We start from the raw sequence: 27,493 nt of genomic DNA on the forward strand, positions 1-27,493 counted from the left end.
GCTCCTGTGAAAGTCAGGAAGAAGAGTGGCAGACTAAAAGCACCTTGGAGAAACTCAACAGCAGTGCAAAATATGAAAAGACAATGCAGAAAAGTAGAGCGCATGTGGCGGAAGACAAAACTTGTAGTCCATTATAACATCTACAAAGACTGCATCCATGCTTTTAATATGGAACTAGGCAAAGCTAGACAGACTTTCTTCTCAAATATTATAAACAGTCATTTAAACAACACACGCACTCTTTTTGCTACTGTAGAGAGACTGACAAACCCCCCAAGCCAGATTCCCAGTGAAATGCTCTCAGACAACAAGTGCAGTGAGTTTGCCTCTTACTTCTCTGAGAAAATCAATAATATCAGAAAGGTGATCAGCACATCCTTGAGTTGCCCTGAGGTTAGACAGACCATCAAACCACCTGAGAAAGTAGTTACTATGTCTGATTTCAAAGAAATTGATGGCAAAATTTTGGAAGAAACCGTACAGCACCTTAAAACATCTACCTGTGCTCTTGACACACTTCCCACATCATTTTTCAAAAGTGTGTTAAACAGTTTAGAAGCAGATCTTCTAGAAGTGGTAAATGCCTCACTTCTTTCTGGGAGTTTTCCAAACTCCCTGAAAACTGCAGCTGTCAAGCCCCTCCTGAAAAAGAACAATCTGGATAAGACCATATTAAGCAACTATAGGCCGATCTCAAATCTTCCTTTCATAGGCAAGATCGTTGAAAAAGTTGTCTTCAATCAGCTGAACAAATTCTTATGCTCGAATGGATACTTTGACAATTTTCAATCTGGTTTCCGACCGCACCACAGCACAGAGACAGCGCTCATAAAGATAATAAACGATATTCGCTTAAATACTGATTCAGGCAAATTATCAGTGCTGGTACTACTCGACCTCAGTGCTGCATTTGACACTGTCGATCATAACATACTTCTTGACAGGCTGGAAAACTGGGTGGGGCTTTCTGGGATAGTCCTAAAATGGTTCAGGTCATACTTAGATGGGAGAGGTTATTATGTAAGTATAGGAGATCATAAGTCTGAGTGGACATCCATGACATGCGGAGTCCCTCAAGGCTCAATTCTTGCGCCACTCCTGTTCAACCTGTATATGCTCCCAATGAGCCAAATAATGAGAAAGAACCAAATTGCTTACCACAGCTATGCAGACGACACACAGATCTACTTAGCCCTATCGCCTAACGATTACAGCCCCATTGATTCCCTGTGCCAATGCATCGATGAAGTCAACAGTTGGATGTGTCAAAACTTTCTTCAGTTAAACAAAGACAAAACTGAAGTCATTGCATTTGGAAACAAAGATGAAGTTCTCAAGGTGAACGCATACCTTCACTCTAGGGGTCAAACAACTAAACATCAAGTCAGGAATCTTGGTGTGACACTAGAGTCAGACCTTAGTTTCAGTAGTCATGTCAAAGCAATAACTAAATCAGCATACTATCATCTGAAAAATATTGCAAGAATTAGATGCTTTGTTTCCAGACAAGACTTAGAGAAACTTGTGCATGCTTTCATCACCAGCAGGGTGGATTATTGTAATGGACTCCTCACTGGCCTTCCCAAAAAGACCAGAAGACAGTTGCAGCTCATACAGAACGCTGCCGCCAGGATTCTGAGCAGAACCAGAAAATATGAACATATCACACCAGTCCTCAGGTCTTTACACTGGCTCCCAGTTAAATTTAGGATTGATTTTAAAGTATTATTACTGGTATATAAATCATTTAATGGCCTAGGACCTCAATACATTGCCGATATGCACACAGAATATAAACCCAACAGATCACTCAGATCATTAGGATCATATCAGCTAGAAATACCAAGGGTTCACTCTAAGCATGGCGAGTCCGCTTTTAGCTATTATGCCAGCCGCAGCTGGAACCAGCTTCCAGAGGAGATCAGACGTGCTCCTACAGTAGTCACATTCAAATCCAGACTAAAAACACATCTGTTTAACTATGCATTTAATGAATGAGCACTGTGCCAATGTTCGTCCGACTGTTTGTACTGTACTGTATTTTATTTTTTATTTTTTTTCTAAACTGTTTTAATTATTCTTATTTCTTTTTATTTTAATTTCTTCTATGTAAAGCACTTTGAATTGCCACTGTGTATGAAATGTGCTATATAAATAAACTTGCCTTGCCTTGCCTTGCCTTGCCTTAAATAAAACCTCATTTCACGAGTTCACATCTACATATAATTAATACAATGAGTTTATGCATATTTGGCGTGCTGTCCGGGGGGAGGGCTCCGAGCTCGGAGTTAGGCCCAAACCCAAAGTACTCCCCCCATAAAAGCCAGGTGAGCGCAGGACAGCAATCGTAAAATGATGTGCAATTAATTCCCCCAAAAAGTGCAGGGCATGAGAAGGTATTTACTAAAACGAGCTTGACTGTTTGACCGGGAGGGCTCTCGCGACATCCGACGGGAACTTGGATGCTCACGGCATCGGACGGATAAGCCCATTCGGCAGTTGAACTGTCAACTCGATGACGCAAGATTTTTACGAGCGTGATTTGAGAGAGTTTAGCCATTCAACTGGGAGGGCCCTCGCAGCATCCGACGGGAACTTGGATGCTCACGGCATCGGATGGGTAGGCCTCGCCAGCGGAAGGGAGGGCGCCCGCTGGACTCTGTCGGGGGGCTCGACCGGCGCTTCGAAGGGGGCTGGGACACGGGAACAGAACCCTCGCGGCCCGACGAATGGGGAGCCCACACAGCGACATGAGCGCGGCCGTCCCACGACGACTAAGATGGGCAGACTCTCACTGCGATTCGAACGGGAGGGCTCGATCAGCGCTTCGGAAGGGGGACAGAGCCCGGCCCTTGAACGAGGAGCCATTACGTGTGCGAACGGGGGAGCCTGCCATTGTTTGTAAAAAAAATACGCTGTATTGTAGATGTTTATGTATCGAGCTTGAACGCAGCGAACCAAATGATACTGGAAGTGGGTTGGAACTTGGTACTGGTACTGAGAGTGACAATGGATGGAGCGCAGCAGGTCATGGAAATGAATGATTTAATTATGGCTTGGTGAGCGTTTTGATGTGGAAGCGGTTGGATCTGATGTAGGTTTTGAACGCTTCTGATGTGGGCCGAGTAGGGATTTGAACATTGAACGTTTATACTGCAGTAAATCAAACGAGAGTGGTACAGTTGGATGGGGGTTGGCGGATTGAAAATATAACGAAGTGACCATTTTGCTCGATCAGTTTACTACTTGTTTGATGAAGAAAATATGGTTTCGATATCTACGATCTGTAAATCTGAGATTGAAGGATGGGTATTTGAGTCGACGTTAGGCTCTCCAAGCCCCACTCTCCTCCTCCCTTTGCTCATCCACACACTGCAGGAGCTCATTTCCTGGTTTCATGTGAGTCTGGCTATTTTTTCCTCTGCCACAGCAGTGATGTCTCCTCTGCTCCCACAGGTTCTCTGTAACTCTGGCTATTTGCTCCATTGCCGCAGCAGTGATGTTTTCTTCTGCTACCACAGGTTTTATCTTACTCCGGCTTTTTCTCCATTGCCGCAACAGTGATGTCTCCTCTGCTCCCGCAGGAGCTCTGTTCCCTTAGCTAATCTTGTTTACTGACACTGCAGTGTCTCCTCTGCTCCCACAGGATTTCCGTTTCTCTCGCTATTTTTCTCCCCTGCCACAGCTGTGATGTCTCCTCTGCTCCTGCAGGAACTGTTTCTCCAGCTAATTCTCCACTGCTTCAGCAGTGATGTCTCCTCTGCTCCTGCAGGTTTTGTTACTCCGGCTATTTTTCTGGAATACATTTGGTGAGTGTCAATTGCAATAGATTGACTGGTATCCGGACGAGTGGGATAAGTTCTTGAACCTTTAATGAGCAGGGATGATTGAGATTTATTTATGGTGGAGGCGGGCTTACCGTAGACTAATTTATTGAAAACTGAATGCTGGTTAGATAGCTCTAGTAAGCTTTTTATGCTTCTGGCACCAATGTCCTGAATTTCTGGAAAGAGTAATGGGAGAGAGTCGGCGATTTGATTTTGTGCTCCTGGAACGTGTTTGGCAGTTATTACAAATTGATCAAGCGGAGTTCCAGATGAGGCATCTGAGGAGTGGCAATTAGCACGGGTGAGTAAGAACGACCTTTGTTGATGCAGTGCATAGTTTAGTTTGTCGCGATGGACCAGGATTCTGTTAGTTGACCACTTTCCCCCCTGGGAAAGCCGTGACGACGATTGGAAGGAGCTGTCAACGGCTTAAATCGAGGGGGAGAGAGAGATGTAATCGTAGAAAAAGGTTAAGCCATTCCACTGATTAGAGTAAGTTATCCATAAACTTAGGGCGAGGAGGTGCGTGATGAAAGGGCGGCCTTGCGGAATTATGTGTATAGCATAGTTTAGGTGGCCGAGCGGCGAGAAGAATTCGCGTTTGGAATTATTTGGGCAGTCTATGATGCTGGACGGAAGGACTGCCTCCGTTGTTAGACTGATGCTTGCAGAGAAGAGAAAACATAGATGCATGCAGTGTCCACTGGGAGACCAATGCTCGCTGGACAGAGAAGAGAAAAAAAATGGATGCATGCAGTGTCCGCTGGGAGACCAATGCTCGCTGGACAGAAGAGAAAACTTAGATGCATGTTACGGTACATCCTCTGGGAGACCGAAGCTCACTGGACGGAGAAAGGCTGTAGCAAAAGACGAGATTAGCCGGAGAAACAGTTCTCCTACTGGAGACACATCCCTGCTAGCAGTAGAGAAAATGAACTGGAGTAACGAATCCTGTGGGAGCAAAGGAAACCTCACTGGTGTGGCAGTAGAGAATTAGCCAGAGAAACAGAGCTTGCGGGAGCATAGGAGAAATCACTACTGCGGCAGGGGAGAAAGTAGCTAGAGTAACAGAAATCCTGAGGGAGCAAAGGAACCTCATTGGTGTGGCAGTAGAGAATTAGCCGGGGAAACAGTTCCTGCAGGAGCAGAGGAGACATTGCTGCTGCGACAGGGGAGAAAATAGCCAGTAACAGAAAACCCATGAGAGTGAAGGAAAACCTTACTGCTGTGGCAGTAGAGAATTAGCCGGAGAAACAGAGCTCTTGCGGGAGCAGGAGACAGCCTTGTTACAGCAGCATAGAAAATTAGCCAGAGAAACAGAGCTTGCGGGAGCAGGAGACAGCCTTGTTACAGCAGTATAGAAAATTAGCCAGAGAAATAGAGTTCCTGCGGGAGCAGAGGAGACATCAGTGCTGTGGCAGTGGAGAGAAAATAGCCGGAGTAACAGAAAACCTGTGGGAGCAGAGGAGACATCACTGCTGTAACAGTGGAGAAAATAGCCGGAGTAACAGAAAACCTGCGGGAGCAGAGGAGACATCACTGCTGAAGCAGTGGAGAATTAGCTGGAGAAACAGTTCCTGCAGGAGCAGAGGAGACATCACAGCTGTGGCAGGGGAGAAAAATAGCGAGAGAAACGGAAATCCTGTGGGAGCAGAGGAGACACTGCAGTGTCAGTAAACAAGATTAGCTAAGGGAACAGAGCTCCTGCAGGAGCAGAGGAGACATCACTGTTGCGGCAATGGAGAAAAAGCCGGAGTAAGATAAAACCTGTGGTAGCAGAAGAAAACATCACTGCTGCGGCAATGGAGCAAATAGCCAGAGTTACAGAGAACCTGTGGGAGCAGAGGAGACATCACTGCTGTGGCAGAGGAAAAAATAGCCAGACTCACATGAAACCAGGAAATGAGCTCCTGCAGTGTGTGGATGAGCAAAGGGAGGAGGAGAGTGGGGCTTGGAGAGCCGATGGTCATCTTTTTGTGCGTTAATCTAAGACGTGATGAAGAGGAGGTTAGAGATGAAATGCATTTCTGTTGTTTAAGTGGCCAAGCACAGATATCAGTTTGCTTAGAACGATATTGACTGTCTGAGAGGTGGACGAGATCCGAAAGTCCTATTTATTTATTTATTTATATACTGGAGATCAACTGTGTTCAAATTAATGGCCAGGATTCGATGAGGCTGAACCCATGGTTTTAACCTGTGTTTGTAATCCAGAGCTTAGCCAAACTGTGCAGGGCTGAAAGATCAATTATTGAACGTTTGATGATTAACAACGTCAAAGTACACTCTGATTTAGATAACGATTGTTCGTTTATCTGTTGCTGGTTTCTACGGAGACAGCTTACGTAAAAGACGACGCTTTGCATAAATTTAGTTTAGGCACTTTGTGTTTGTTTAATTTTGTTTCATTTAAGGATCACTGAACTATTGGTGTGAAGCACATTGCTTGTAAACATGTATAAAAACATTTATGCTATAACTAAGTTTCTACGCGGTTTATGCAGATGAATTGCAGGACATAGTTAACGATATAAGTTAGGTTAAAGATTCTGAGCGCATGCGTTCAGCACGTAATGCACGAGGCCGCGAGCTACTGTACTTGTGAGTTTTAGCCATAAGAAAGCAGCGCGTTAATGACAGAAAATAATTTGGACCGACACCATTTAAAACGTGTTCCCCTCGTTATAGGACGGAAAATTCCTTCATCGGATGGGAGAGCTTGGTTCGGGAAGATAGGGCGCAGCCAAATGCTGACAAACTTTCAATGAACAGAGATAGGTCTGCTGTGAATTTATACTCTGTCATTGAGTTGATTACTGATTAATCTCCAGCTGTGCATAATTTGGTTAATTATCTGAACCTGCTCCTCCCGAACTTTGTTAATAAAACATCATTTAATGTTTTAAAGCTTTTAGAAAGTACATAGAAAGCTTTTGTAACATTATCTTAACTGTCACTTTTGATTAATGTAATGCATCCTTGCTGAATAAAAGTAGGCAATTACTTTCTTTATTTTTTTTCCCAAAAAATAATCTTACTAACCCCAAACTTTTGAACTGTAAGCCTAGTGTATAATGTTAAAAAAGCTTTCTATTTTAGATAAATGCTGTTATTTTGAACTATGGTTTGTTTGTAATGTGACTTTTTTCATGTATGACATTAAAATTATTTTTAGAATTAAATACATAAATAGGTTAAGCAATACAAATGTGTTTATGTCTGATAACCTTTTAAACACAAACTTAACTGCAGACACTGAAATGACGTACACTGTGTGATACAGTACAAATATTTTGAGTGTCCCTCATTGTCCTATAAATTACCACGATTGTCCCGCATTTTCCTTTTCTGAAGTTGGCAACCCTAACTGTCACACACACACATGCAGGAATACAAACAAACGCAAGCATGCACACACACTGACATCCACACGCACAGACACGCACCCATACACACACACATACAAATCCACATGCACAGACACACACACAAACACACACATGTACGCACGCACATACACGCACAGACACACACACACACAGACACACACATACACAAACACACACACATACACACACACACACAGACAGACATGCACATACTACTACTTTTTTTAGGTATATACATAAACACGCAATACAGCCAAATTGCTCCACGTCATTTATTTTTGTGGAAAGCCAGTGCAGGCCTGAGCGGCGGCCATATTTTGTACCGCCATACGCACTGCAAAAAATGCTGTTCTTACTTAGTATTTTTGTGTTGTTTCCAGTCCAAAAATCTAAAAATTCTTAAATCAAGAAGCATTTACTAGAGAAGTAAAACTACATAAGAAATTCTTTTTTGTTTTCAGATAAAGAGTAAGTAACTTAAGTAATTTTTGCTTAAAACAAGCTAAATTATCTGCCAGTGCAGTAAGAAAAAAAAACTTAATTCAAAAAAACTTAATAAAAACATAATCTTAAAACAAGATTATTTTCCTTACTGCACTGGCAGATAATTTAGCTTGTTTTAAGACCCAAACAAAATAATCACTGTGATAATGATCCAATCATAGACTCTTAAGAAGGCAGTATATATTATATATTAGCTGTTTTCTGCTTATAATTTATAAGTTATATTTATTTATTTTATATAGGATGACTACCAGAGAATAAGGCTTCCAGCAAAGCTCAACGTGATAAAGAGGAATTTTACAGACCCATAAACCTGGATTACACAAACACAGAAGCGGTCGACACAGACTCCTACTACACAGATGTTGTTTCAGCACAAACACAAGATCAGATCTACACAGAACTGAACGCCAGTAGACGGAGTCACGTGTATCAGAGTTTAACAGCGGATTCTGCTCAAGAAGAGGCCATCTATCACACTATTGATCACTGAATGCTCATCAACAGCCTCATCAAAACCCTAGATTCCTCTGACAGCTACGATAATCCAACCTCTGTCAGCATCACACGTTTTTGTGTTGTTTTCACTAAATAAAATATTAAGTTCACTGAATTACTTGATACAGCCTTTTGTTAAAGGTACAATATGTAGTTTTTTGCCACTAGGAGTCGCTAACCTCTTCAAAACAATAACAAAGGCGTAGATTGATGACGCCGTGAATGAGAGTGGAACTTGTCATCATGCCGATGGATCTAATAATGTTTATGGGGAAATAATGTTCATGTGAATACATTGATGTTTGTTAACATGACAGTGGTTTGAAGTAGGGCTCAATTGCTAATGAGAGACAGATATCGGGACCATGTCTATGTTCCCACAGCCCTATGTTCCCACAGCCTTATGTTCCCACAGCCTTATGTATCCCCATTTCTCCCAATTTGGTAGTCACTTACACTAACCCTAACCCTAACATACCTAAACCTACCCCTCACAGGAGGGAGACTTGTCTGGGATGTAATTGGGCTATCCCTGTACCAGCACAAGCACTAAAACCTACCCTTCATAGGGGACTAGGGCTTTATTAGTTAACATACCTAAACCTACCCCTCACTTGGCGCTTCCTGCTTAACTAAGTTCGGGGGATGGGGGGGTTAAATGAGAGAACATAGGACTGTGGGGACATAGGGCTGTGGGAACATATGGTTGTGGGAACATAGGGCTGTGGGATCAGGGCCTAATTTTCAAAATTTTCAGTAAAAAAAAAATTCTTAGAAATGTGGGAACATAGGCCCGTGGGAACATAGGGCTGACCCCCAGATATCAGCTCCACACGAGGACTTTTATTTTACCGAACTAGCAGCTATTCACACTAATCAGTTAATTTAACAAATTAAACTAGTAAGGTAACGCAGCACTGTTTCACTTGGTCTACACTATCAAACTAAACTGTATTTGAGTGTGTTGAAAGTTATAATGTTATTCTATGTGTTAGTTGGTTGGCTGTATGAGAGTTCTCATTTTGTCCCAAAGTCTGCTTGCCATGCTCCATAATGTTTGGACGAAACAACAACATTACGGCAACAACGTCTGCCGCTACACGTAACGCAGTTGTCCATGTATGTCGCCTTGGTTACTATGGCAGTACAAGAACCACTGTTTTAGCATCAAATTATCAGAATTTCAAATTTCATTTGACATTGTATGACCTAACAAAGCCCCGTTTTCTGAAATCACGTGACTTGGCCAGTTTAATATACACTTTAAAACACAGATTTTAAACAAAATATTGAATCTTCGTACCTTTTTATCATTTAATGTTTTATTTGAAAAGGAATAAAGAGAAAAATCTGTCACATGGACTCTTTAATACACAGATAAAATGTATAAAATATTACAGAAACAACTCTAATCTTGTTAATTAATTACACTTTGACTGTTTAATTATGTCACATGAATATAATCCATTACTTTCTGCAGAATGAAAACTCTGAAGATGCGTTTCATTTTTCATCAGTAGTTGTGATGTGGATCTGTCCAGCGATGAGACAAAAGTTGAGTAAAGTTTAGCTTGTGCTTCATCTTACTGTGGCGTCTTGCTGTGGCTACAACAGAAATAAGACACACATTTACATAAATCAACACTACAAATGGTACAAATAATCTCAGAAAAAATATATATTTCTGTAAGTGAAACGACTTGTATAATCCATCTTGTAACAAAAGAAAAGACTGATTAGTATCTATTGACTAGTTGATTGACTACTGAAGACATTTTTTTTTTCTTAAATGTATGAAATTAAGAAGACTTGAGAAACTTACGGACAGATTCTCATATTCAGAAGAGCCTGACTGGTGAACAGCAGGTCTGGGATGGACAGTCTATGGGAAAAACACATTGATTATTGATTATTTGACTTTTGAATGCAGCTCTTTTACACATAGTTTTTGATATTCCTCTTACTGGGAGTGTGTTGTAGAGGTCAGGTGATCTGGACTCGAGGTCAAGACCTGTATATGTGCCTTCACTGGGATCAGTTCTGGGATCGTTCTACAGGGAAACAGAGAGAAGTGAAATCAGAGAAAAATTATTATCACCATTTTAAATTTGGAAAAAAAATAAAATAAAAAAAAATGAATGTAAAAGATTTTAAATCGCTGTCATGACAATCAAAAGTGTAATCACTCCACAGTCTCTACTCATAAAACCATGTACAAATCTTGAGTGTGTGTATATATATCCACAACATTCCCCATTATCCTTAGATCAGACTCTCATCCATTATCACATTCACCTCTGTCTCATTACCTTGTTTAACTCACCCTATAATAGCCTGGTTTTCACATTCATTCTCTGCAAAGTCTTGTTTAGTGTTTGTACTGCAATTCTGAGCATTCTGTCTGTTATTCCAGTGTTCTTGGTTTTGATCTCTGCCTGTCCTTGGAGGTTCCTTTTTGCCTGTGTCCCCTGTGACCCCTGTGACACTGTTACCCCTGTGACCCTGTTACCCCTGTGACCCTGTGACCCTGTGTCCCCTGTGTCTCCTGTGACCCTGTGACCCCTGTGTCTCCTGTGACACTGTTACCCCTGTGACCCCGAGACCCTGTGTCCCCTGTGACCCTGTGTCCCCTGTGACCCTGTTACCCCTGTGACCCTGTGTCCCCTTTGACCCCTGTGTCCCCTGTGACCCCTGTGACCCTGACATCCTGTGACCCTGTGTCCCCTGTGACCCCTGTGTCCCTGTGACCCTGAGATCCTGTGTCCCCTGTGACCCTGTGTCCCTGTGACCCTGAGATCCTGTGACCCTGTGACCCCTGTGACCCTGACATCCTGTGACCCTGTGTCTCCTGTGACCCCTGTGACCCTGTGTCCCCTGTGACCCTGAGATCCTGTGTCCCCTGTGACCACTGTGACCCTTGTGACCCTGTGTCCCTGTGACCCTGATATCCTGTGTCCCCTGTGACCACTGTGACCCCGTGACCCTGTGACCCTGAGATCCTGTGTCCCCTGTGTCCCCTGTTACCCCGTGACCCTGTGACCCCTGTGACCCTGTGTCCCCTGTGACACTGTTACCCCTGTGTCCCCTGTGACCCCTGTGTCCCCTGTGACACTGTTACCCCTGTGACCCTGAGACCCTGTGTCCCCTGTGACCCTGTTACCCCTGTGACCCTGAGACCCTGTGTCCCCTGTGACCCCTGTGACCCTGTTACCCCTGTGACCCTGAGACCCTGTGTCCCCTGTGACCCTGTGACCCCTGTGTCCCCTGTGTCCCCTGTGACCCTGTGACCCCTGTGTCCCCTGTGACACTGTTACCCCTGTGACCCCGAGACCCTGTGTCCCCTGTGACCACTGTGACCCTGTGACCCCTGTGACCCTTGTGACCCTGTGTCCCTGAGATCCTGTGTCCTCTGTGACCCCTGTGACCCTGACATCCTGTGACCGTGTCCCCTGTGACCCCATGTGACCCTGTGTCCCCTGTGACCCCTGTGTTCCTGTGACCCTGAGATCCTGTGTCCCCTGTGACCCTTGTGACCCTGTGTCCCTGTGACCCTGAGATCCTGTGTCCCCTGTGACCACTGTGACCCCTGTGACCCTTGTGACCCTGTGACCCCTGTGTCCCCTGTGTCCCCTGTGACCCTTGTGACCCTGTGACCCCTGTGTCCCCTGTGACAGTTACCCCGTGAACCTGTGACCCCTGTGACCCTGTGTCCCCTGTGACACTGTTACCCCTGTGTCCCCTGTGACCCCTGTGTCCCCTGTGACACTGTTACCCCTGTGACCCCGAGACCCTGTGTCCCCTGTGACCCTGTTACCCCTGTGACCCTGTGTCCCCTGTGACCCTGTGACCCTGTGTCCCCTGTGACCCTGTGACCCTGAGATCCTGTGTCCCTGTGTCCCCTGTGACCCTGTGACCCCTGTGTCCCCTGTGTCCCCTGTGACCCTGTGACCCCTGTGTCCCCTGTGACACTGTTACCCCTGTGACCCCGAGACCCTGTGTTCCCTGTGACCACTGTGACCCTGTGACCCCTGTGACCCTTGTGACCCTGTGTCCCTGAGATCCTGTGTCCCCTGTGACCCCTGTGACCCTGACATCCTGTGACCGTGTCCCCTGTGACCCCATGTGACCCTGTGTCCCCTGTGACCCCTGTGTTCCTGTGACCCTGAGATCCTGTGTCCCCTGTGACCACTGTGACCCTTGTGACCCTGTGTCCCTGTGACCCTGAGATCCTGTGTCCCCTGTGACCACTGTGACCCCTGTGACCCTGTGACCCTTGTGACCCTGTGACCCCTGTGTCCCCTGTGTCCCCTGTGACCCTGTGACCCCTGTGTCCCCTGTGACACTGTTACCCCTGTGACCACTGTGACCCTGTGACCCTTGTGACCCTGTGTCCCTGTGACCCTGAGATCCTGTGTCCCCTGTGACCACTGTGACCCCTGTGACCCTGTGACCCTTGTGACCCTGTGACCCCTGTGTCCCTGTGACCCTGTGACCCTGTTATTGTTTGGACTGGTTACTCTCCAACTGGACTGGTCTTTTTTGACCTCTTGCCTGTTTTATGGATTACGTTTTTGGATTACCCTCTGTTCAAATAAACTACATTTGGATCCTCAACCTTTGTGTCTCAGAGCAGTACGTGACAATATATGTGTTCTACATGTACAAAGAAGCTGTTATTGATTTATTAGTATCATTCTGTGGTTTTGGCCATCTCACCTCATACTCGTGTATTGCAGATCTGCAGTTTATCCTTTTCTTCTGACTGTAAAAAAGAAACGGAAACAAGCCATTTCATTGTTAATGTAATATTCAAATGTACTTTTGCATTAGTCTAAAAGCAAATTATATTACTCTTTGTTGATACATATTTATTTACATTGTATACAATATGATGGTGATCATGATAGTGAATATTGCACATGCCACTGTGATCACTAGCCAGACGAGCCAACCAGCACCACGGCGAACTGAAAGAGGGAGAATATCATAATTAAATCTACAAACTAAGAATGACACTAACTGTCTTGAACCCTTTATAAAATAAAAGCTTCACCTGTGACAGTTACAGCGTCTGATCTCTGAGATCCATGTTGATTGTGAGCCTGACAGTAGAAGCGTCCACTCTGTAGTGCACTGAAACTCTGTCCAGATCCAACAGCTGAGGTTTCATTCTCCTTAAACCAGCTGAAGTTCAGAGCAGGAGGGTTTGAGTCACTGATGCAGTTCAGAGTCACTGAATCTCCCTCCACTATTACACCAGATCCACTCATCAACACTGAGACATTCCTGGGTGGGTCTAATAACAATCACCAAACATTGTTACAAGGATCATTAAAAACAATTGTGCAACTAATTATTGATGAAAATCATTATAAACATGCTGGGATGTTCTACAGCATCTTGTTTTTTTATAATAAAAAAAACTCACACATGACGTTTAAAGTCACAGCATCTGAGTATTTCTGTCCATGTTCATTGATGGACTTGCACTTGTATTCTCCACTGTCATCAGAGCTGATCTTTGAGATGCTGTAGATTCTTCCAGATCCTACAATCGTTCCTCCTTTAATCCAGTTGATTTCTGAATCCATGGATCCTTGAGTCAAAAGGTCATGTCACTTATCAAGAAATATCCAAAACGAAAAAAACTTTTTTCTGTGTGTGTGTGGTGTCAGTAAATCAGTGCTGGATAGATTACTTACAAACTATAGTCGGTTACTCAATCCAAATTACATGACAACAATTGTAGTTAGTAACATAATTGTTGGGTGTGGCTGTAGAAAGCGCTAGTGATGTTCGGTTCTTGAACGAATTGTAATTTTGAGCCGGTAGGAAGTAACAAGTCGAGCTGGTTCATTAATCAAACTGAATCGAACTTTAGTTCCAGGTTAATGACGCAAAACACACAAGCTAAAGCATGTCCCACTCAAAAAGACCCCACTGTCGAAGTTTGCAGAGGATTACCGAGGATGGCGTAGTGCCATCATTGCTTGATGACGTATGGAACAGACGAATCGTTTTTTTAAACCAGCTGTCCGAATGAACCGGCTCGCGGAAATGAATCAGACTTTGTCACAAGTAAGCGCATGACACAGGAGATTCAGAGAAATAAACAGTCCTTATCCATGAATCCGGGCGGCACAGGGGCTCATTGGTCAGCTCTGTTGCCTCACAGCAGGAGTCCTTTCAGTTTGCATGTTCTCCCGTGTCAGCATCGGTTTCTTCCGGGGTACTACGGTTTCCCCCACACCACATGTAACGGAGGCCAGCTAGTAGTCACTGTGCGAGTAAACCTCACTCCTCTGATCTCAATAGGCGCTCTAGCGACAGACGTTAGAAGCTGCAGTCTTTAGCCTCCTTGTTAGAGCACCTGACTCTCACGCCGGAGACTAGGGTTCGAGATAATACTGATTACACAACAAATCAGTATTATCTCGTATTATCTTTAGTATTATCTTTTAGTATTATCTCAGTATTATATTTTTGTTTTGTTTTCTTTAAAGCTAAACTGTGTATTTTTTTAAATGAAGTGCAAAAGACTTTTACAGAAATCTTCATTAATCTTTTTTTAACAGAAACACAGTTATTTCACATTTATTTTCTGACTTTTTTACTGAAAAACATGCAGTTAACTACATGCATGATTTGCTGTGACTATACGTCACTGCATCAGCAACTACACAGTTACTGTCTGTTAAATAAAGCAACATGCAGCATTTCATCAGTGTTTCTCTGTGTAACCCCTCTCACCCGGGTCCTTCACACACCGCTCCGTGCGGGTCTCGAACCCGGGTCTCCGGCGTGAGAGTCAGGCGCTCTAACAAGGAGGCTAAAGACTGCAGCCTCTAGCATCTGTCGCTAGAGCGCCTATTGAGATCAGAGGAGTGAGGTTTACTCGCACAGCGACTACTAGCCCAGCGCACAGCGAATTTAGACTACATCTAAATTCGAGGCTTTTGGTCATACCTATGATATCCAGATCCACCAAAGGAGGGAGAGCATTTTCACATTTAGCTCCAAAACTCTGGAATAGCCTTCCTGATACTGTTCGTTGCTCAGACTCACTCTCCCAGTTTAAAACTAGATTAAAGACGCATCTCTTCAGCCAGGCATTCATATAATACTTTTAATCTTACAGTTAAATCCGACCTCTAGTTCATAAACGCCAGAGGAGAACTGGCCCCCGACTGAGCCTGGGTTCTCCCAAGGTTTTTTTTCTCCATTAGGTCACCTGATGGAGTTTTTTCGGTTCCTTGCCACTGTTGCCTTTGGCTTGCTCAGTTGGGGATATTTGGGAATATTTAATTTAATTAATCAATCAACGATACTATTGATCAGCATTACCAAACATGGACGTTCCACTAGAAACAAACATTGATGTATTGTTTTAATTTATTACTGTGAAGCTGCTTTGATACAACCTATGTTGTGAAAAGCGCCATATAAATAAACTTGACTTGACTTGACTAGCTCCGTTACATCTGCTCATCCTGGACTGAAGCTCAGGCTCTACTCTTCAACACAGTGGTGACACACGAAACACACCATACAGAAACACTTTAAACCCCAACAGAACATTAAAAATTAAAACAGATCTCTCAGGATCTCAGCATCTTCACTTATTACAATCCAGACTTTATTTCTTTCATTCTAACATTCTTATTGAGAATTAACAGCGGTTTAGAAGTTGAAGCTTTATTGAAAAGAATAAAGTTTGATGTCACCATGATGGAGATCAGAGTTTGCTTTAGTTGGGCTCTTGACCTGTTAGTGTTTGACTTAAGTTTTTCTCTGGTTGCTTTAACTGTGTGTCTCTGATGCATATTAGTTATGGTAGAAATCCAAGAGAAACTCAGATCAGATGATGTTGGTCACTTGTTAGTGATAATAGTCATCATGTAGTGTCCTGCTTCATTGATACCACCTGAAGTGTAATATAAGTCAATAAATATTAGTTGTTAATTTTGCATAATAAAACTGCTATAGAAGATCCTGCAGTGCTGTGATACTCAGATTTTATGAAGTCATTATACAGAAAATATTTTGACAGGATCATATAGACTCACTCAGACATCAAGAATCAGCGTATGAATTGCAACAATGGTGACAATGAAAAAAAATCTGAACTACTATAAAGTCACAAAAAGGCTTTGTTGGTTGTCACCATTGTTGAGATTCTTATGTTGATTCTTGATGTCTCTATACTACTAAAAAAAATGAATGAGCTCAAAACGTTTTCTGTGTAATATATATATTTTTTAAAAATTTCAGATTGTTATAATACTGATGCCACAATATTTCAAGGGTCATGTGAAAAATTATGACATTAATTGTAGACTTTGTATAAAGCTAAACTCCATATTATGTAATCTAATCTAATATATTTAGAAATTTGACTGTCATATCAGTGAATCAGATCATCATATGATGACTATAACATCACCAATGAATGACCAAGATTATCTGATAATTTCTCCAGCATTTATTGCTATAACAAATGTGTATCAAATACACAGTTAAAGAAGCCAGAAAAAAAAAAGTTAAAAACTCAAGGGTCATGAGCCCAACTAAAGCAGACACTGATCTCAATCATGGTGACATCAACATTTTTTTTTTTACACTTTATTTAAATTAGCATATTTTACTTTAATTTTATGTTTTTTGTTTGGCAGCCGCAGCTGCCAGTCATTTGACCCTTTTTTTACGATTTTTTTTTTTTTTTTACAATGAAGGTATATGATCGTGATTATTCAGGGAATACCTGTAAAATAACAGTGTTTTCCAGTTTATTTAATTTAGGATGTTTTACAGTTTTTTGGGGAGCTGACAGTCATTTGACCATTTTATCATTTAACTATTTTGTTACTGTTTAATTACAGATTATATTTGTAATTTTACATACATTTTTTTATGTAATTTAAGAAAACAGAAAAAAATACTGTATGAAAAATACAATCAATTTTCTGTATAAAAAATGTGAATTACTGGAATGTGTCATTAATATCATATAACCTAAAATAACAGCTGAATTTTTATTTTACAGATATTATTTGTAATTTTACAGTGTTTTGAGTACAATTTAAAATTAAAGAAAATGATCGTCAAAAAATCACAGTTATTTTCTGTATTCTTTTATCCTTATTCTTTTGTTTGAATTCAGCCATGGCGTTGTCATGACAACCCAGTGGGCATTTGATGCCAATTTAACATCAATATGACATCAAACATTGATGTCAAAATTACGTCAAGAAATAGGTAAAAATTGAAAGTCATATTGATGTCAAAGTGTCGATGTCAATTTGATGTCAAGATTTTGACCTCTGCTGATGTCATTTTGATGTTATTTTGATGTCATGCTTTGTTGGCATTTGATGTCAATTCAACATTTATTTGACGTCAAGATGTCATGATGTTGATCCCAGCAGGCACAGGATATAGACTACAGCGTCGGTCAGACATTGGATTTTGGTTGAAAATGAAAGTCGGGTTGACGTCTAAATCCAGTGTTTGTTTGACGTCAGGCTCCAACGTTCGGCAGTCGTTGAATTTTGGTTGGAATAAACCAAACAAAAAGGTGAAATGCATGGCTGTACACTTATTACTTATCTGGTGTGTACTGGTGTGTGCTGGTGTGTGTGCTGGTGTGTACTGGTGTGTGCTGGTGTGTGCTGGTGTGTGTGCTGGTGTGTGTACTGGTGTGTGTGCTGGTGTGTGTGCTGGTGTGTGTGCTGGTATGTGTGCTGGTGTGTGTGCTGGTGTGTGTGCTGGTGTGTGTGCTGGTGTGTGTGCTGGTGTGTGTGCTGGTATGTGTGCTGGTGTGTGCTGGTGTGTGTGCTGGTGTGTGTGCTGGTGTGTGTGCTGGTGTGTGTACTGGTGTGTGTGCTGGTGTGTGTGCTGGTGTGTGTGCTGGTGTGTACTAGTGTGTGCTGGTGTGTGCTGGTGTGTGTACTGGTGTGTGCTAGTGTGTACTGGTGTGTGCTGGTGTGTGTACTGGTGTGTGTACTGGTGTGTGCTGGTGTGTGTGCTGGTATGTGTGCTGGTGTGTGTGCTGGTGTGTGTGCTGGTGTGTGTGCTGGTGTGATAATGAGCTGATGAGTTGAATCAGGTGTGTTTGAGTAGGGAGACAAAGAAAACATGCAGTGTTGGGGGGCCTTCAGGACAGGTTTGGGAACCACTGGTCTAGAGCAGCTCCGTATCAGTGTGACGCTCAGTTCTGGTGCTGGGATGACATACTAATGAGATGATTTTATTAATTCATCATAGCAGTGGTGTGAGTTACACTAGCTGTATATTATGATTATTGTGCATCAGACAACAGACTGTACAAGATCGGTCATTTGTATCAAAACTCAACCTGACTCAACAAACCTGACTAAAGAGCTTTTTTTGTAGATAATATGTGTGATGATAAACCAGTCTGTGAGAGCCAGTGCAAACCACTGAAGCGAGAGACTGATGATGTGTGACAGTGATCATGTGATCATGAACCTTGTGTAGGAGCTGCTGCTGTAGTTCGGCTTGATGTCTTCTCAGAGTTTGAGCTTCTGACTGGAGTCAGTGTTGGTGAAGCGACTGGAGCTGCAGAAGATGAATGTTCAGACACATCATCTGTAGGACATTAACATCATATTTTCATATCGATCATGACCTGCAGTTTGTGTTCATCATCACAGTTTACAGTGGCAGTAGTTGAGAAGAGACTGTACTGTATTACTGTATAACTCTAGGACATTAACATCATATTTTACAGTGTTGTTTCTCACCTGAATACTTGACAGTGTATCTGACTGAGGTCTTGAGTTGATAATACTGAGTAAGCTGACATCTCCACTCTCTGTTGTCATCTTCATTCAGGAGTGTTGTAGTCAGAGTGAGGATACAGTGATCTTGAGCTGATGATGATAATATCTGATATCTGGAGTCTGTCTTCAGATCAACACCAGCCTGATTCACCCACAACAGCTCATATCCCCAACGGACCCAATCATAACAGGAGAATCCAGTATGTGAATACAACTGACAGGAGAGAGTCACAGAGCGGCCTGGACTGATCTCAGTCTGTGAGGATGAAGATGAAGATGAAAATGATGATGATGATGATGATGATGAAGACACTGAAACTGAACACAAGACACAAATCACAGACTCTTCAATCATCATCTGAGTTTAAAGGGAGAATCTGCCCTTTTTAAATTGACCACACAATCATAAACTTACCATGAAGGACATGCAGAAAAACATCAGCATCAGGTCCTCGTTGTTCTCCATTCACATATTGTCTGCAGGTGTATGATCCATAATCTTCTCCTGTGACGTTCTTGATGTTCAGAGAGCAGTCAGACTCCAGACTCAGTCTCTCATGTCTCTCTGTGTCTTTATTCTTTATCCCTCCAGTAATCAGTTCAACTCTCCCTGAATGTCTGTTATTGTTGATCCATGTAGTTGATTTGCAGTCAGAAAGAGCTTTATTACAGGACAGACGGACATTTTCACCAGAACTGATGTACACACAATCTCCACTGGTTCCTGAAACACAGTATATCTCAGTGATCATTATGATATTAATAAATGAAAAAGCATAAACCCCACCAGCATACAAAGCAGAAGATTCAAATCATACAGTCTTTTTCCGCTGTTTGATAGTTAATGCATTCATTAACATTTATAGATAAACCAAATCAAACGCCTCTTTAAGATGGAATAAGAAATACTCTGACTTTGAAACAAATTTAAATAATATAATATCATCATATCTTGAACTTTTGATTTCAGCTTTGTCATAAACATTACTGGACGGCACAGGATGAGTTGATCCTCCTCTTCAACCGTAGAAATACACTAATAACTGACCTTAAAAGCTCTTTATATGTTCTGTGTTTCTCTCTTTCCTTCAAACTCGCCCTACTGTGACTTATGCACAGCTAAATACTAAATAACAACTCAAAACCCACAAAGAATATTTGTGGAACAGTTCCCAAAGGAAGGAGCAAAACTCAGGGAAGGTTTGCTGGGATCAGTAGTTCACTCTCCATCCAGACACAGGCGTGATGATACTGTACTTCTGTTCTCTGACCACACAACATCACTTCACTGAGCTGAACACTCGCTGTGTGTTTGACAGTCAGTTTATGATCAATCATGAGCTGAGTTTGGGAAGTAGTTAACAGTGAATTTGATCATGATTAGGGCCCTCTCAAGTAAACGTCATGACAAAATAATGCATTAACAAATCATTTAATGAAATATGATTAAACATGCACTAGGAGAATATGTGTATTCCTTTACACCACCAGTACAACAAAACAAAAGATAAAGGTTATTTGTAGTTCTGTTACTCACAGCGCAGTCACTGTGTGCTCATACTATGATCTCGATATCAATATTGTTAGAAGCGCTATATAAATGAAGGTGACTTGACTTGACAATATGAGCTCATCCCAGATAGAAATGTTGTTGTTCTATGAATGTTTTGAGAGCATTATGTTTTGTTCTTGTAATGTTTTCTGTAGATAATTGTATTTTTGTTCCCAGAATGTTCTCCTAAAAGGAAGGATAACACTCTCTAAACATTTATTATACAGTTTTAGCAGGAAGTTTCCCAGTAGACACAGGACTGAACCATCTTTTCCTCATGTGTCTCTAGTTTCCTGTTTACACTCAGTGCATTTGGGTCAATATGACCCCAAAAATGTATAGAGTGATTTTTTTTTTTTTTTTTTTTTATAAGACACGTAATATATCATTTTTTTGGTTTACTTCTCATCTATACATTAATGCTGTGTTTTGGGAGATTTTAATTACTTTTGTACCTATTTGCTGCAAAATACCACCATTAGCATGCATATGAAATATTACCTTTTTATGAAAAAAAAAAAAAAAACACATTAATGATGATCAAAATGAATCATGAGTTGTTTCTGGATATTGATCTAGGTCTGAGATGCATAATTCTTCATCCCAAGTCTAACCCAAGTCTCTGAGACCCTGACACCTTGCTCTTCTTGAGACTCCAGGTAGGCTACAGTTCTGGAAAATGGTGGCGCTGGAGACTAAAGGGTTCCTGATGGTTTCACACTTAATTCTTCACCTTAATTCTTCATTCTTTTGCAGTTAGCATGTGTTTGTCTGACCCTGCTGTCCCAATGAGCATTTCACTGTCCAATGGTCATGCCTTAACTACAATCTCTAGTATTGCATTAGTATTGCATTGTTCTCATGGGCATTTAATAATTTTTGACTTTTAAGTCTGAGTTAAATCTCTTTTTTGGCTTATTTTATCTGTAAAAGAAAACTTGCCTAATAATTCTGCACACCTGAAAATAAGGCGTTTTTCATTTCCAGCCTTCATGAACAATTATATATCACTTATAAATGATTAAATACAATATTAATTGTAGTTATTATGATTAATGTGGTTTGGAATTGAACAAGGTGGATTAATGTGGTATTTGAATATGCATTGAACCAAACACTATCATACCATCTTAGTTGATAATTCAATATACTTTATTTTTGACAAAACATCCCATGTTACGGTAGTGACTGCACATTTTTGGTAGTGACAGTAATGTTTTGGTAGTGACCACAATACTTAGTTTGCCATGGCTGAATCAGACTGTCCACGTTATGTTAATATAAATAAATAACTATGATGCTCAGATAAATCTCCAGAACCACTGAAGTGTGTGTGTGTGTGTGTGTGTGTGTGTGTGTGTGTGTGTGTGTATGTGTGTGTGTGTGTGTGTGTGTGTGTGTGTGTGTGTGTGTGTGTGTTTTTGCTCGTTTTCTCCCTTTTCCCCCAGTGTGTGTGTGCTGGTGTCTGATCACCCTCACTGGAAGTGCTAGGTGGTGTGGAAGCCCTGCAAAATGTCTCCATCTCTTTTTGTCTTTTCATCCTGTGTCTTTTCTGTCTTTTCCTCCATGCTTTTCTGACATGTCTTTGCTCCCTGTCAGATAATTCACTGATACTCTTCAACTTTCCTTCTTCCCTTCCCTTCGTTTCTTATTTCTTTCTCTTTCTTTCCTTAAGTATTACTCATACTTCACTGGGTCTTCCCTCAACCTTTGTTTGTATTATCTCTGTCTCTCTGTTATAGTTTTTCTATTTTTTTTAGGCATGTTGGTGTTTTATGTCATTCTCCCTGTCAAGTTAATCATAGAAATTAACATTACTGACAAGAACCTTACACCTAACTAGTATCATGGACTGCAACCTTAAGTAATTGTAACCTCATCACATTACAGAATTTTAACAGAATATTGCATACTAAAACACTAAAACACTACTAAAACATACTACAGTAGTAATTATTTGCATAACTGTACTAAAATGTAGTTTATTCCCCCAAATAAAGGATTATGTGTTCCCTTTTGTCACTACCAAAACAATAATGTCACAACCGAAACTTCAAGACATCTTTCGGTTGTGACTGTTTTGGTAGTGACAATTTTAGAAACTTTTGAGCCTAGCTCGAAGATGCTAATCAGCACATGGTTAGCAATCACTGGTCAGAACAGTTGAACACATATAACAACTAAATTTTATGGAATAACATCCATAAAACCATGGAATAACCTCAAAATGATGGGATCAATCTACTCACCATATAGCACATGAGAGAGAGGGACACAGGAATATTTCCTGATCAAAAATGTAGGGGTGTGGTTAAAATCAGTCTCAGCCAATGGACTACAACATTCACTGTTTTGGTAGTGACATGAAAATGCAGGACATGTTTTTTTATATAAAGTTTCATGATTTAAAAATAAAATATAAAATAAATATTTTTTTTAACTTCATTTAAAAAAAAAAAAAAACTAAAATATATATTTTTAAACAAGAATGGAAAAATTAGCAAAAAAAAATGTCAATATCATTTTCACAAGTTGAAATTTAGGGGTTAGGGTTTGGGACAGCCACCTCCTAATTGAAAGTAGCCCATAAATGATGATTTTATATATATAAAGCTTACTGATATCTTAAATATTATTGTGGGTTTCAATAGATAATTGAAGGATCTTAGTAAACATCTAAGATTTTAATAATTAAATGCTTTTCAAATGTGTTTTTTGGATGAGGGACAGCAGTTTGCACCAATTCTGTAGAATGGCCCATATATATATATATATATATATATATATATATATATATATATATATATATATATATATAAACATATTAAAATACATTAAATCAGTATTTCTTTGTTGTTATTTGAGGTCTTTTGAAGTGTCTTGTTTTTGAAATAATGCCACATAAATTTGCAGTATTGACACTAAAAGAAAAGACTTGAATGCAGTTGCATATTATTTATTTCAATAATCCAAATGTATAAAATTATTAACTTTAGAATAAGAAACACATTTAAGTTAAAGTACATAAAAGTAAAAGTAAAATGTGTGTGAAGTGATCACGTTCGTTCCACATTGCATTTGTGCTCTAGTACATTGAGGTATGGAAATGTTCAGATTTATACGCCATTGGCGACAAAATGGAAATAAAGAAACGTGACGTGTCTTCGAATTAAATTACAAATTTCTCCTGGTTTTAAAGTTGTTGGAAACAGTCGGGATAATGTAAGTACACAACTAAAAAAATATATAACATAGATATAGTGATTTTTGCTATTTTTAAAGCAAAAAAAATACATATTGTGCCTTTAAGTTTGATCGTATTTTCGTTTTCGGTCAAATTGCCTTGTGAATGGGAGTGCTTGGGGCACGACTATGATAGCATCAGAAATGGCTATAAAACAGAAGGCTCAACTGTGCTGGAAGTCTCACCAGGGGCTCTACACATGAACTCCAGCATTGAGAACAGTGTTTGTGTACATAGAGTTTACTAAAGAGAAAGATTTTGACCAACTCACTGTAGCTGTGTGTCCGCCGGCATTTTGACAGTCAAAAATAGTCAACGCATTCTCATCCTAGGGCGTCATATACTGACGCTTTTGACATTTCGTCTACATCCAACACACATGGCACCCTTTAGCGTCAATACGAGACGCAGATAGCTTTGTTCGGTTATGGGTAGGTTTAGGTCTGGGGTAGGGTTAGGGTTAGACCGCTAGGAGGCGCCTTCTGGCCCATATCTATCTGCGTCTCATATTGACGCTAAAGGGTGCCATGTGCGTTGGATGAAGACGAAATGTCAAAAGCGTCAGTATATGACGCCTTGGGATGAGAACGGGCTCAAATAGTTGATAGTTCTTAGGGCTCTCTCTCTCTTTACTTCCTCTTTTCTTTGTATCCTACTCTCTCTCCTCTCTCTCTCTCTCTCTCTCTCTCTCTTTACTTCCTCTTTTCTTTGTCTCTCTCTCTCTCTCTTTACTTCCTCTTTTCTTTGTCTCCTACTCTCTCTCTCTCTCTCTTTACTTCCTCTTTTCTTTGTCTCCTACTCTCTCTCTCTCTCTTTTTCTTTCTTTCTCTCTCTCTCTCTCTCTCTCTCTCTTTACATCCTCTTTTCTTTGTCTCCTACTCTCTCTCTCTCTCTTTCTCTCTCTCTCTCTCTCTCTCTCTATCTCTATCTCTATCTATATCTCTCTCTATCTCTCAGGAAACATTTACATGCTGGGTAAGATTAATGGTACAAGTTATAATCATCTCATACATCTATTTTTTCATCTAATGTGCAGTTTTCTACCATCTTGCTGACAACGTTTCTTTAGTCATTCGGCAGTCTTGCAGACTGAACCCCTGCAGGAAATCCACCCTTACAGGCTATTCTTATTCTAACCCTACACTACTCTTCACTTTAGGACCCACAGTGACACGAGTCCCACATACACACACACTAACCCTACACTACTCTTCACTTTAGGACCCACAGTGACACGAGTCCCACATACACACACACTAACCCTACACTACTCTTCACTTTAGGACCCACAGTGACACAACTAAGGCCATGGGAGTTGTGGCAAGTTAGAGTCAGTAGTTTCTTCCATCATTTATTAAGACATTGGCACTCAAGATGTTATGCTGTTGCACTGATGTCAAGTTGAACCTTATGTTCGCGCTAAGTAGATACCGCCAATGCGCTAACAGGGGCAAACAAAACAAGTTCAAAACAAAACGCGTGCTGTACTGTGATTGGTGGCTCGTTTGATCAGTTTTTATCCACTCATAAATAAAAAGGAACGACTGATTTTGAAAATGTAGTAGAGTAAAAAGTAAGATATTTGACTTTGAAATGTAGTGGAGTTAAAGTAAAAGTCTCCCCAAATTGAAATACTTCAGGAAAGTACAGATACACAAAAGAGCTACTTAAGTACAGTAACGAATTACATTTACTTCGTTACTGTCCACCACTGAGAATAATACAGTATGATCTGTGTGTATCAATACACAACTCTGAGATCAACACAACGTGAATGTGTGCAAGAATAAACTGAGCATGTTCAAATGAACTCTTTCCAGACTAATTCCACTAAATGTCTTTAGAGAAAATACAGATTTCTTTACCTGTGAGAAGTGAAGAGAGAATGATCAGTCCCAGCAGACACAGATCACACTTATCAGCCATTTTCTGTTTCTGTCAGTCTCCCTCTGCATTATATATAGTTACAGCTCTTTCTCTTCATTATATATAGTTACAGCTCCTCCTTTAAACATCATCATCTCCTCCTGTGGTTATTAACTTCCTCTCATCTGACCAACTCAGTGTTGTCATGTTGCATGTGTCACACGCGCACAGCGGACTTTTCACTCCACAGACGCACGTCGGTAAATTAGGGAATGAACTTGCGCTCCCGGGGCGGTTCAGCGAAGAGAAGAAGCGTAATTTTTTTATTTGCACAATCTTTTTGCATCACACCACTAGCACATTGGGCCCTATTTTAACGGTCTGAAACGCAAGTATCAAGCGCGAAACGCAAGTAACTTTGTGGGCGGGTCTCGGTCCCCGACGCAAATCTAAAATGTGTTGGTCTGAAGTCGCTTCATTACTCATAGGTGTGGTTTGGGCGTAACGTGAAATAAACCAATCAGAGCGTCATCTCACATTCCCTTTAAGAGCAGGCGCGCTTGTTCCATGGCGGATTGCTATTATAACGGCGGATTTGCCAGGAGCGGTTCACAGCCGAGGAGACCGACGTTCTCGTCAGGGCCGTAAAACACAGAGAAGTGACATTGGGGATGGAGAAACACACCCAGATTAGCTTTGGTTAAACAGACGTTTGATCATTTGGGTAAATGTGTAAGCTAGATGTATGCTTTTATAATAAACTGTCTATCTATCTATCTATCTATCTATCTATCTATCTATCTATTGTAATATGATTTGCGAAAATGAAAACGGCTGCTTCTGTGTAGATGAGAGAAGCAAAGTGTATGTGTGTTGTGCACACGCTACATTGATTATGGCCAAGCATGCGCCCTTAAAATAGCATATGAATAACATGCGCAACGCGCCACTGACTTTAAACTAGTTTTTTTTCGGTCAGTGGCGGAATTGTTTTCTAAACCTGCAAAATAACCAGGGAACGTTTGCGCCGGAACATACATCCTCTTTGTTTTTTCACAAGTAAGGTGAAACATTTTTAATGTTTTGTACGTTTACACTTTTAGTTCTAATATCACAACAGATCATTAAAAGTGCACTTTTTTTCAAACATTTCAGCATGTTTTCAATTGTGTTAGTACAATACACAAAATCAAAACACAAAATAAGTGTTTAATTTACAGTAACTGCCTTTCACTATCAAACTTTATATTTGCATCTCTTCTCGTTCAGTTCAATACATTTGTCTTTTATTTAGTAATTTAATCCAACTGAATATAATGGTTAATCAATGAATAATTTGGTACACCTAGATTTCTACAGATATTGATTTTATAGTCAGTTTCTATTGAACTTGTTTGAAATGTCCTGTAACGCAAAGCACATGATCAGACGGTGTGTTGATTAAATTACTGAGATTACCCCGTGATCAGATCCCCCCCCCCCCCCTCTAGTCTGGGACCTAATCAACGCATTGGAATACTCATTTACAACACCTCCATTGTCTCCAGATTCTGCCCCAAGATATACTAGACCAAACGGCGCCGACATTTGGCGTAAATCGTTGACTGCCCATCTGAATACACAGACCCCTTTCTGCTGGGTCAACAAGAACCTTTAAGTTATCACTCGGCGAACATCCGCTGACCAATAAGAGCAATCCCAGGAAAACCCCCTTGGGATTTCTCTGACACATTGATTTGCATTTAGACACTAATTTACACTCCGAAAACAAGAAGATTCTGTTCGACCAGATGCGCGTGCTGATAATCTCA

At 41.1% G+C, this 27,493-nt stretch overlaps 2 protein-coding genes across 2 annotated transcripts in view; both read right to left on the reverse strand.

Annotated features, from left to right (window-relative positions):
- The window catches only part of LOC311089569 (uncharacterized protein), a 406,125-nt gene that overhangs the window by 131,618 nt on the left and 247,014 nt on the right, over nucleotides 1-27,493 (reverse strand). The window lies entirely within an intron of this gene.
- LOC311098297 (B-cell receptor CD22-like) lies at nucleotides 9,529-13,809 on the reverse strand (the record flags this gene model as incomplete). Its single annotated transcript, XM_084138427.1, has 7 exons — nucleotides 9,529-9,823; nucleotides 10,041-10,100; nucleotides 10,183-10,269; nucleotides 12,935-12,980; nucleotides 13,095-13,185; nucleotides 13,272-13,514; nucleotides 13,647-13,809. The coding sequence occupies 7 exons, from the start codon at nucleotides 13,807-13,809 to the stop codon at nucleotides 9,797-9,799; spliced, it is 717 nt and encodes a 238-aa protein (XP_083994553.1). The 3' UTR covers nucleotides 9,529-9,796.

This window comes from Abramis brama (genome assembly GCF_963993115.1).
Source record: "Abramis brama genome assembly, chromosome: 1".
Classification (NCBI taxonomy): Eukaryota; Metazoa; Chordata; class Actinopteri; order Cypriniformes; family Leuciscidae; genus Abramis; species Abramis brama.